At 29.4% G+C, this 13,342-nt stretch overlaps 3 protein-coding genes across 3 annotated transcripts; all 3 read left to right on the top strand.

Moving 5' to 3' along the window:
• The first annotated feature begins 1,099 nt into the window (after positions 1–1,099).
• On the top strand, positions 1,100–1,535 carry LOC108466867 (arabinogalactan protein 23-like). The gene has a single exon (XM_017767220.2). The coding sequence runs from the start codon at positions 1,221–1,223 to the stop codon at positions 1,449–1,451; it is 231 nt and encodes a 76-aa protein (XP_017622709.1). The 5' UTR covers positions 1,100–1,220; the 3' UTR covers positions 1,452–1,535.
• A 6,420-nt stretch (positions 1,536–7,955) lies between these two features.
• Positions 7,956–8,448, top strand: LOC108466872 (arabinogalactan protein 23-like). The gene has a single exon (XM_053021578.1). The coding sequence runs from the start codon at positions 8,091–8,093 to the stop codon at positions 8,337–8,339; it is 249 nt and encodes an 82-aa protein (XP_052877538.1). The 5' UTR covers positions 7,956–8,090; the 3' UTR covers positions 8,340–8,448.
• Positions 8,449–12,599: 4,151 nt separating this feature from the next.
• On the top strand, positions 12,600–13,187 carry LOC108466844 (arabinogalactan protein 23-like). The gene has a single exon (XM_017767206.2). The coding sequence runs from the start codon at positions 12,725–12,727 to the stop codon at positions 12,971–12,973; it is 249 nt and encodes an 82-aa protein (XP_017622695.1). The 5' UTR covers positions 12,600–12,724; the 3' UTR covers positions 12,974–13,187.
• Positions 13,188–13,342: the final 155 nt, after the last annotated feature.

The raw sequence follows: 13,342 nt of genomic DNA, 5'->3' as shown, positions 1-13,342 counted from the left end.
TTTTTTAAAGCTATTTGTGAAATAAAAAATACATTAATCTTGGTTAAAGTGGTGGAGCTAAGAGGGAGGCAGGGTCCTGTCCCCTCTAAAATGAAAATTTTTTCATTTAGACTTTTTAGAATTTATAAAATTTTAAATTAATAATAATAAAATTGTACTTTGGCCCTTCTAAAATAATAAAAATTTGATTGAATCCTTTAAAAATTATAAAGATATAGTCTATTAAAATGGTGAAATTACATTTTTACTATCATAAAAATACAAAATTGAATTTCAGCCCCCAAAAAAAATTTTTCTGGCTCAACCACTAACTGGATCAAATACTCACGCTAAAAAAGATAACCTGATGTATTTAGTGCTTATTTTCTATCCCCTGTACAATTCACCTAATCGTGATTGTTGTGTTTACATTCAAATATATATCTTACCGTTGATTTTAATTTCACTACTGCAATATATGATTTTATTGTTTTTCAAACTCAAATTCTTATTTTAGTGTAGAGTTTTAAGGAAAACATTAAAATCTACCGTTAGTCATTATATTATGTGTAAGGTATGGATTTAGTCCTTATATTTTATGAATTTTAAAATTTCAACATTGATCAAACAATAATTGATAAATTCATTAAGTTGTGTTATTTCTAGAATATAACGTGACAATCATATTATCACATATATAATGTCATATAAGCTTGTTATTTCCATATATTACTCACAAAAAAGTCAAGTATGGATTTAAGTATAAATCGTGTGCATCAAAATTAAAATTTCGAAATTTGAAAATTAAAGGGACTAATAATGATCTAATTAGAAAATATAGACTAAATCTACAATTTTAAACATAGTACAATACTAACAACATAATTTAACTAAACGGATTTAACAACTACTATTTTTAAATTTCAAATTTTAAAAAGTAAAAGAGACTAAATTCATGGCTTAAGTAGAATACAAGGACTTATAACAGAATTTGACCAAGGGAAAATGCAAATTTTAATCCGAAAAACATGCAAAACCAAAGGTAAACCATTTATTAAGCCCACGAGGAACCGTTTCTTCCTTAAAATAGACATTAAAATTACCTATAAAATTCAACTCACCTCCATCGTTGTTCTTCAGACCTGCGAGAAAAACAAAAAACAAAAAGCAAAATCAATAAATTTTGTTTTTCGTCGCAGCAGGTCTCTCGACTCTCAGTCAGCTTACTATTCTTCAATACCATGGACATGAAGAAGATCTCATGCGCCGTCATTGTGGCCGTCGCCGCCTCTATGAGCGAAGTCATGGCTGCTGGCGCTCCATCTCCAGCTCCAGCTTCAGCTCCAGGTGCAGCTTCAGCTTCAGCAGCTGCCCCAGGCCCAGACTCCAGCGTCGCAATCTCAACAATGCCTGTTCTTGGGTCCTTGGTTGGAGCCACCCTTGTTTCTTTCTTTGCCTACTATTTGCAGTAAGCCAGCAAGAATATACGAAAGCATGAAGTGTTGAAGAATAAAAAATGGGGGATTAATAAATGTAAAATATTACTCGGGGTTCAATCCATTTTTACCTGCTTTTCTTCTTTTTTGTTCATCACTTCATTTGTACGTTCATAAAAAAGTTGAATTCCATGTGATACTTTGCAATTGAAAAAAAAAAAGTTATATATTTTAAATATCTCCAAACTATAACTCTTATTTTAAATTAATTTTTAATTATTAAAATGTTCTAATTACATCCTCAAATTATCAAAATTGATATCAATTTAGTTCTTCCATTATTAAAATATTTAATGTCAAATATTAAGTGGTATAATTTAAAATGAAAATTTTAAAAGAAAGCAAAACATTACCACATAATCATTTTAAAAGTAAAATCTCAAAGAAAAAAAGTGTTTGAGAGAGTGAACGATAAAGCTTTTGTTCATGGGTTATTTATCGCACACGGGAAGAGCTTGCGGAGCCACAGTAGGATTTGAAAAAGGAATTGATCGTGATTCGATGCTTAAGGTAGTAATCAATTTGATTACACTATATATATTGAAGGAATCGGTGATATTTAAAAAGTATTTTGTTTTCATTTTGTTTCAACTCATTTTATGACTAATATTTTTATTAAAATTTAAATAGAGTCTTAAAAGACTTTTTTATAAAATTAGAAGGCTAAATAAGTCATTATACCTATTAGGGATGGAATTAGTAGCTTAAGTAAGATGGTATTTATGATACCAAGGGATATGATATCTATACACTGCCCCTATAAAAAATCTGTTTAATTACCATCTCATCTTATATCAATACCCATATATTAAGTATCGGTACCTAAAAGTAAAACAACTTAAAAATTAAATTAAATCATCTTTATTTTCTTTTAATTAGCGTAACACCTCCAAATCAACAGTTTATATGACATGCATTATATCCAAATGCACTTCATTTGTCATGATTTCACATGCATTCATTCATTTTAAGCCAATTTCATAAGCTTAAATATACCTAAATTACCACTTAGCTCATGATATACAATACTTTTAAGTCATAACACAACCAAGAAAGGTTCTTAACACTTGCTAACTTAAGTATATGTCATAATAGAGTTTCTACAATACACACATCCAAATTATAATCAAGTAATCTTAAACAATTACACAAAAATAGTGGCTTAATCTCTTATGCAACTTGGAGGTTCTTGTCTCGTATCAATTGAAACATGCGCAAAAAATTTGAATTCCATACATTAAGCATACATATAGGCTTAATGGTGCTCAAGAAAACTCTAAATTACCCTATTATGCAATCAAGTAAATATAAGACATATGTTATTGTTGATAGTGTCAATAAGGGAGGAGGTAAGGAGGAGAATGTGATGGTGCAAGGAAAACTAGTTCGTCTAAATAGGCGAAGAGTCGAATAAAGGAAGTAAGTGAGGAGGAGGTAGCAAAGGGGATTGAGTGTTAAAGAGTGCTTAAGGTTGTTGAAAGGCTAAAGGATCGATCCTTCATTTTTCTACAAGGTATTTATAGGGAGGAGGTCTCGTGCCCAGTGAGTTCATGTCACCAACAAATCTAGGACATGATGATCATCAGGTGGCAAGGCTATTGTGCGTGGGTTTCCCTCGTGCATGGTACTGTTTTGATATTCCCTTGACTGTATGAGGTTGTTATGTCTAATACTTTGGAGGTGAGCAACACCAGCTAAAAGAGGGTAACCTGGAGGATGAGAAGTGTAAGCCCCCTTACCTGAGACCGTTGCCGGAGTTGAACATGAGACATTACTAAACTTATTTTAGCATTTAAACAAGTTCAAACAATTCTCGTAGTAAACTGTCCATCTGTATCACAGTCGCTAAAAAAATCATATCTCGAGTTACGAAACTAGAAATCAAATTTCGTAAATTTTTCCTGAAACTAGACTCATATATCTACTTACTAATTTTTTTATAGAATTTTTGGCAAGGCCAATTAGTACAGTTTATTAGTTAAATTCTCTCCTGTTTCAGGGTTCGGCTACTCTAACCCCTGTGCACTACGAATCAAATTTCTTCCTATACAGAGATCCAATGACCATTTCGTTTGTTTCTCTTAAAAATAGACTCAATAAGGAATCCATACATATAAATTTTGAGTCCTAATTATTTTTACACAATTTATGATGAATTTATAAAGTCAGGACAGGGAATCCAGAAATTGCTCTGACCCTATTTCACAAAAAACGTAAATATCTCATAAAATATAACTCTTTTACCTATTTTGTTTCTTCCACATGAAAATAGATTCATTAAGCTTAAATTCCATATTTTATTCATCATCTAATTCTATCTCTACTATTTTTAGTGATTTTTCAAACTCACATTACTACTGTTGTGTGATTCTATTTTATTTTATGGATTTCCATAGATTAGTTAGCACATAAAGCATACGTGTTATCAAATATAATCTTGATTAGCCACTCCAATAGCTAATCATTCTCAAACATTTCCATGCCATCCATGAGCCATATCATAAGATTATATACACAAAATGATTATAATGCTATACATGTCATATTCTCAAAATATACAAGTCATTATACCGAAATAGTTTGTTGATAGTGTGAGCGCGCCTCCGACCGTTCCCGAGATCTCCTAGCCGGCTTGACAAAACTACAAAGAATAGAGAGGAGGGAGTAAGCATAATTGCTTAGTAAGTTCACATGTAAATAGCAAGTAACATAACCATGCAATAATACAAAATCCACATTTGCATAATATCACCAAAGCATTCATATCATATTTCTCATTCATGATCCTACCATATTATTGTTATATTGAAGTCTCAACCCGAGGGTTAAAGTACATACCTGTACAAATTTTCTCATTCACCACACTTACCAACATGTCACTTTCGTTTTAGGTACTCACCTTATCCACTTAAAATTTACCCGTTGAACACATCGAAATATGATTCGAATACACGGATTTCATGCACATAAGTGCCATACCCATAGCTAGACAAACTCAATAGCCTGCGGAAATTATGTAGTCAAGCTACCATGTAACCCACCCATAAGTGAACTCGGACTCAACTCAACGAGTTCGGATGCCTAGTTACATCTCACGAACTCGGACTCAACTCAACGAGCTCGGAACTCAAATATCCTAGTGACATGTCACTTGTATTCTAATCTATTCCCAAGGTTCAAATAGGCTTTTTCCTCGACCACACATCTTTGCCGTCTTCCACAGAATATCGAAACCGATACTCGGTAGCAATTCATATTCAACAAGTAGCACACATAATTTGCATATTACTCAATAATAACCACAAAGCATAATATTTCATTATATTAATCATCATATCATATAAATAACATTAAATTACTTAAAATGACAATTATGTTACTACATTTACACCTGAACTTACCTCGGTACAAAATAAAGAAATTTTGCAATTTAGTCCACAATCTTTTCCTTTCCCCGATCAAGGTCGATTCCACGTCTTTCTTGATCTAAAATAACACATTTAGCTGATTTAATACTCACATTTATCAAAATAGTCCTTAACTCTAAGTTTGGAAAAATTACGATTTTGCCCCTAAACTTTTGCATATTTACACTTTTGCCCCCGAAGCTAAAAAATTAAATTTTTTTTCCAAAATTATTATGTTTTATGACATGCTGATCATTTTTTTCTTCTATGGAAACATCAAATTCTCACTCTAACATGTAGTTATAAACATTAGGTATTTTTACCGATTATGTCATTTTACTCATTTTCACGTAAAATCGTTTAGCAAAAGTTGTTTAACACAATTTAAAGCTTCATATTCTACCATAAAACATCAAAATAAACACATTTCACCTATATATATTTTTCCAATTATAAACCCTAGGTTAAATTATTGCTAGAATAAGCTAAATCAAGTTACCGGGACTCCAAAACGTAAAGAACATTAAAAACGGGGCTTGGAATCACTTACTATGGAGCTTGGAAGCTTGAAACAAACCCTAGATATGGAGAACCCTTGAAATTTCGTCCTAATGAAGAAGATGGACATATTTTGCCATCTTTTTCCTTTTTTTTAATCTTTTAATTACCAAATGACTAAAATACCCTTCATTAAAAACTTTGGTTATTTCTACCTATGTATGTCCACTTTTGTCCATGAAAACCTAATGGTATAATTCCATTTAAGGACCTCTACTTCAATTATGCTCTTGAATTAAATCCTTTAACATCTAAAACTCATATTTTATCAACTTTTGCAATTAAGTCCTAATAGGCAAATTAGACATGCAATTCATGAAATTTTCTATCGATATTCTAACACATGCATCTAATCACTCAATAAATTATAAAAATTAATCGAAATAAATTTTTCTACTTCAAAATTGTGGTTTCAAAACTACTATTCCGTTTAGGCCCTAATTCGGGATATCACAAGATGCTTGAGTGATTGATCAACTAGTAACCAATTGAGCGGTAGAGAACTGTTCAAGCACTTAGGTGGAGAATATACCAAGTATTGTATAGGTCGGGAAATAAGCAAAGGATCATTCCATATATGTCTTCTTGTGGTCTCATGTGTCTCTTCTAGATAGGAAGTATAACATTTATCATGTTCACCATTATATGTAAGAAAAGGGTTAATCTAGATATTCAAAATAATTCATCCATCACACCAATGGCTCATGAGATTAAACATAGTCCTCCATCACACCAATTAACATATATAACATGAATCATATGTCCTCTATCACACCAATTATGCACATAGTGCAATAAAGCAAATATGTAAACATTAATCTCTTGCTTTATCAGTATACTATAATACACAATGCTACTAAAGTTTTATTAGCATACCAATTATATCCAAATTTATTCATAGTGGTTTACTAGAGAATTTTCAAAAACTGGTTACACATATGCACACATGGCACAATATTCAATTTCATAATTCAAATATCATACTTAAGTTCAATCAAATTGCACATAATACAAATTTAACTTAGGGTCCATTTATTTACATGTAAAAGGCTTTACAGAAAATATTTTCTACATATTTTTGTGTTTGTTTCACAAAAAATAGTTGTCAACGGAAAATAAGTCATTTTTCTTGTAAAATGACTTATCCTTTTGAAAAGCGCAAGTTATTTTTCGGAAAAGAGCTCCTCTATAAATAATTTTATTTTTATATAAAAATTAACTTAAATCAAGCTTAATATTCTTATATTAATAAGAATTTTCATTTTCATTTTTATTTTTATTTTAAAAATATTAAAATATTAATATAAAATATTATATTTTTCAATATAATTAAACATACCTATTTAATTATTTATATTTAGTCATATAATAAATTATTAATATAATTAATATAATTTATTATTTTAATAAGTATTTCAATTTTATTTAATAATAAATTTTAAAAATAATAATTTTAGATAATATTCATCACATATTATTGAAAATATTCAATATTAATATTTTAATAATAAATATTTATTACAATTATAAATATATTAATAATAAATATTTTGTAGTATAAAGGTTAAAATATGTCATAAGTCTCTATGTACTCTTCACAAATTTGCAATTTAGTCTTTATACTTTTATTTTCAAGAATTTAGCCTCTGTTCTTTTCATATTTGAAAATCAAGTCCAATTGTTGACATTGTTAATTTTTTGTCAATTTTGTTGATATCACATTTTAAATAAAAATGCTCACTTGGTAATCATGCAACTAAAAATGCTCACTGAATTTAACAAAATATTTTTAATATATGTAAAAACAATATAAAATATAAAATATTTTTAAAAATCTGTCAAATAAAAGAAAATAATTTACAAAGATTTATCCAAACACCAAAAAATATTAACTTTTCAAAAAAAATAAATCATTTTTTTTCAGTGAAACAAATGGAGCCTTAAATATCAATCACACCATTTCTTAAATGTCAATATAACATCATGCTTCATAGTTTCCATTATTTATCCATTCAATGTAACAATTCATTATATCATCGTACCATTTCAATTCAATATATTCAATAAGCACAAGTGGGAATTAGAGGTCTCCATAGATCGGGTTGAGCTGAGCTCGGGCTAAAAAACCTTACTCAAGGTTCAGCCTATTTTCTAAACGGGTCTTTTTTTTATTGTCCAAATCTATTTTTTAAGTTTATATTTTTACTCAAACTCTCATACTTTTCGAACAAGTTTAGTAGAACCAATGGTTAACTTCTTTTGTAACTAAAAATAAAGAAGACATAACTTATAATATATATTTTATATATTTATAAAAAAAGAAGGTATTTAAGTAAATTCCCATTTGGTTTCATGTAAGGGTTTAATTGAAGATTAAAAATTTAACTTTTTAAAGATGATGCATGTCAATATCAATCCTCAAAACATGCAAAACCACACATAAGCCTATTTTTAAGCTAATGAGAAACCAGTTGTTGCTTAAAATAGACATGAATTTCCCATATAAAATGCACCTCACCTTCATCCTTGTTCTTCAGACCTGCGTGAAGAACAATAACATATAAACATATAAAGAAAACAAAATTAATAAATTTTGTTTTCCATCTCGCAGAAGGTCTCTCGACTCTCACTAAGCCTATTCTTCAATACCATGGACATGAAGAAGATCTCCTGCGCCGTCATTGTCGCCGCCGCCTCTATAAGCGCGGTCCTGGCTGCTGGCTCCGCTCCAGCTCCAGCTCCAGGTGCAGCTTCAGCTTCAGCTTCAGCTTCAGCTTCAGCTTCAGCTTCAGCAGCTGCCCCAGGCCCAGACTCCAACGTCGCAACCTCAACAATGCCTGTTCTTGGGTCCTTGGTTGGAGCCACCCTTGTTTCTTTCTTTTCCTACTATTTGCAGTAAGCCAGCAAAAATCTACGAAACCATGAAGTACTGAAGAATCAAAAAAGGTGAATGAATAAATGTAAAATATTACTCGGGGTTCAATCCATTTTACTTGCTTTCCTCTTCCCTTTTTTTTTGGTTCATCACTTCATTTGTACGTTTATTAAAAAAAAAATTGAATTCCATGTGATACTTTGCACCCAAAAAAAAATTACTTTTGTTCGTTTATATATTTCGAAAATGTTGGCCATTGGAGATTATGTTTATATCGATATTATATTAAATATTAAATATTAAAATTTTGATGTTACATTTAGAGAAAATAAATGAAAAAAGCGATTAAAAATTATTGTTGAATAAATAATTAATTTCGATATGATACAAAAACATGAAACAGAACATATATTCAGTAAATACAAAAATAGCGAAATAGATATTTCCAACAACGATTTTACTAAAAATTTGTAAAATATAAATAAAATAATAAGAAATTGTTTAAATTATAATGAAAATATAATTAAAGAAATCGTTTAATCATAATTTAAATTATAATGAAAATACAATTAAAGAGAATATAAAGTGTAATTCAATAGTTTTTTAGTAAGAAAAAATTTTAAAATAATAAGATATTATTTATTTATTTATAAATTTGAATATGATGAGCTTTTGCAACTCGTGAAAAGAAAAAATGTTTAAAGAATTTATTACAAAATTAATGATTTTATTTAAATTATTTTTGTCTATCGTATTTTACATATTTCTGTTTTTTTATTTAATTTCTTTTATATGAGTGTAGCGTCAGATTAATGCACTTCAGTATACTTTGAACCCACATCTTTTTACACTAATAACAACAAAGCCAATGTCAACTAAGCTGAGACTCAATAAACTACTCCATTTAATTTTTTTTAAAAGGCATGACTATCAATCAACTGAGACTCAATCAACATTTTATTTGGTGATTGTGTGCATAATTCGGTTTTAACCAAATTAAACGATCGAATCAAATTATTTCGATTAATCAGTTAGTCGCCGAATCTATTAAGGGTTTTTTAAAATTTTAATTAACTATTAATCAGTTGGTCACTAAATTAATTGATTAACCAAAATTATTAATAATAAAATATTATAGGGCTAATATATTAGATGTGTCCAAGGTATTATGTAGGTATTATGTAAGGTTGAAATAAAAAAGTTAAAGAAGGAGCTTAAAATCAATTATATTTATTCAAATTATTATAATGGACTTTAAATCATAATAGATTTATATATTTTTAAATAAAAATTAAAAGAAATAAGCACTGTTTTTTTCCATCATTAGCACCACTTGACATCAGAACATCTTCTATTTTTCTTGACTTCTTTTTTTTTTCATTTCATCACTCGAGTTTTAAATTTTCTTGTTTTTAAAGTTGTATTTTTCATGTTTCAAATTTATTTAAACAAAACAAAAATTATATAAAAATTTTGTTAATTTAGTTAACCGCCTGAAATAATTGAAATTATTCAGTCGGTTAAAAGATTTTGAAAAATTTTCGATTCGATTAAGGATTAAAACTTTTATGATTTTAGTTAATTAAATTAATAGTAATTCAATTTGAATATTAAACAAATGGACCGTTTGAACATCCCTATTTGGCATTGCTTAGAGGGATTTTATTCCTTTAAATGGAAGTCGGTTGAGAAAAGGATTCCGCTAGCTAGACTCTCTTTGTGCTAGATGTGGCAAAATTGTGAGTCTCGTTGATGCGTTGTTGCACTGTTCGAAAGCTGTCGAAATTAGGCAATTAGCTGGATTAGATTTTTCTAATCTCACTGTGTTGAACTTGCTTGTTTTGCTTTTTGATTCGATGGATAGTGCCATGAGGAACAAGTTGCAAATGACGCTATGGAGCATTTGGTTTTCCCGAAACATGTTTTGTTGGAAGAATGAATCTGTGGCAGCGGCTGCCGTTTTATCTTTTGGCATATCCCATTGCAAGACTGGTTAAGCGCAAATTCGATAAAGTACAAGGTGTTGTTGGTCATCTGAGCATTGTAGCTGGTGACCACCGATGTAGTGAATGCCGGCGGTGGATGAAACCGCCTGAGATTTCAACCATGTAACGTAGATGCAACAAGTTTTGGGGTGGACCAATTGACTAGTTTTGCAGCTGTAGTGAGGGATTCTAATGGATTTTTTGTTAAGGGCCTTACAGGTCATCACCGAGCCAACTTGGAGCCTAAGCTAGTTGAAGCTTTTGCGATCCGGGAAGCTCTTTCTTGGTTGGAGGCTCTTCGTATGGACGGTGTCATGGTTGAAAGTGACTATCTTCAAGTGATTTCGGCTTTGAAACAAATGAATAAAGATGTCTATGATTTAGCCTTTTGTTTGTCGAATGCGAAAGGAAGCTAATAGGGTAGCTCATTTATTTACGAGAGTAGCCTTATCTTATGCTTCCTACTCTTTAATTGGAAAATCCTCTTAGTTCTTTCTCTGTTTCAATCCACAATGCTATGTTTAATCTTGACGTTAAGATTAGGTGTATGAGATAAACCTGTTGGCTTGACATTTAATTTTTGTCATCTTTTTGATTGATTTATGTTCTAGAATTAGTGGAGTGAAATTACTTACTTAAAAAGATTAATGATTTTTTAGAAGAAAGTAATGATATTTTTTATTAACATATGTCCTTATATTTTTCATACATTTGGAAAAATCCCTTATTTTTATTTTGAAGAATTTAATCTCTCTATTTTTCGAATTAAAAAATACAAGTCCAATTGTTAACCCGCAACATATATGTTTTGTCAAATGTTTATGAAACGAATATTTTTTTAATTTAATTTTTTCTAATGCCACACTTACAAAACATGAGATCGCTTCAAAATATTTGTTTAAACCAATCTCAAAGAACTCCAAATCAGAAACAAAACTAAAATTTGCCAAAATATATAGAGATTAAATTTCTTGAAAATAAAAGATAGATTAAATTCTAAATTTAAAAAGTATAAAGACTTAAAACATATTTTAACTTTTTATTGAGATAATAATTTTAAGTGATTCTTTTAGAGGTGATTTTGAAAGAATGATTTAAATTATTTTATTTTAAATATATTATATGAAAACTATAAAAGCAAAGTACTATTAATTTTTTTTGTTATTTTTTAATTAGATTAATCATCGATTAATTCATAATATTATTTTACTCGAGGGTTTATGGCACTAATTTAATTGAATAAAAATAAAAATAAAAATTAAATAAAACAAGAATAAAGATAACAATGTAATTACAATTTTTTTACTTTATACTCTTAAAAAATTACCCACTAATCTCACTTAAAAATCTTAATCAAACCAATCATTCAAATATCTCCTCATCCTTTAAAATAAAAATGTCATAATTCTTTTTTTTAAATTATTTTAGCTCTTTAATTAAATTTTCATTTTTTAGTAGTTGAATTAGCATTTTTGTCAAATCACCTCAAAATAAATTAAAAATCAATGTCTCTTAACTTTGCTAATGTGACATACAAATCGGTGACATGTCAAGATTTAATTAATTTTTAAAATTTAAAATATTAAAATATATATTTTATATTTTTAAAATAATTTTAATGATTTTAATTTTTAAAATAAATTTTATATTTTTGAATGTTTAAAATTTTTAAAAATTAATTAAATGTTGACGTGTGTTATTCACGTGACAATCCACTTATATGCCACGTCAATATAAGTTAAAAACAATTAACTTTTCCATCTATTTTGTAGTAATTTGACAAATACTAAAGTTTCAATAAATTCTTGTCAATATCTGCACCAAAAAATTAAGAATATAAATCCAATAGCCCAAACAAGATGTCTAAGAACATCCACACCCAAACTAATAAACTATTCATACCAAATGGGTTATAACCATTGATAAGTTATGAAGAGTTTAACCATAAATAATCTCCTAATCATCCCATCAAATAAGGTGAAAGATTTATTAAACTGTGAGATATTACCCTGTCATAATGTGACATGCTTCCAATGCCAATAAAAAGTAATCCATACAATAGTATTTAACATCCAAAAAAATTATCAAATAAAATGCATCCCATGCCGAAATATCGCCCCTTGAATAACTAAAAAATAATAATAATAAAACAAAAACTGATATTTTCAATAATATTTATTATTTTTCAGCTTTGGCCATCAATTTCGGCCCTAAAAACATGCAAAACCAAACAAAAACCAGATTTGAAGCTCACAAGAAACCACTTCTTCCTTAAAATAGACATTCATTTTACGTATAAATATCAACTCACTTCAACCATTGTTCTTCAGGCCTTTGAGAAAAGCAAAATAAAAACACAATAAATTTTGTTTTTTTCATCACATCAGGTCTCTTTACTCTCACTAACCTTTATTCTTCAATACCATGGACATGAAGAAGATCTCATGCGCCGTCATTGTCGCCGCCGCCTCTATGAGCGAGGTCCTGGCTGCTGGCGCCGCTCCAGCTCCATCTCCAGCTTCAGCTCCAGCTGCAGCTGCAGCTTCAGCTTCAGCTTCAGCTTCAGCATCTGCCCCAGGCCCAGATTCCAGCGTCGCAATCTCAACAATGCCTGTTATTGAGTCCCTGGTTGGAGCCACCCTTGTTTCTTTCTTTGCCTACTTTTTACAGTAAGCCACAGCAAAAAATGGATGAAACCATGAAGTATTGAAGAATCAAAAAAAGAAATGGTGGATTAATAAATGTAAAAATATTACTTGGCGTTCATTCCATTGAAGATGCTTTCTTTCTTTTTGTTCATTGTTGAAGATGGCTTTCTTCACTTTACTTGTTTGTACGTTTATGATACATGTTTGAATTCCAAGTGATAGTTTGCACTACAAATAAATGATTGTTTGATAGATATGGTAATTTAGGTTATGATATAAAAAAAAAAAAAAACACAACAATAACAAAAACCCATTTAATAAATATGAAAGAAATGTAATAACTATGTGAATTCACATTCCTTCTATAATTCCTACTATTATAGATAGCGACTTC

The sequence above is a fragment of the Gossypium arboreum genome, chromosome 2 (assembly GCF_025698485.1).
Source record: "Gossypium arboreum isolate Shixiya-1 chromosome 2, ASM2569848v2, whole genome shotgun sequence".
NCBI lineage: Eukaryota > Viridiplantae > Streptophyta > Magnoliopsida > Malvales > Malvaceae > Gossypium > Gossypium arboreum.
Note: the sequence above shows the minus strand (reverse complement) of the source record. Positions and strands in the feature narration are given on the sequence as shown.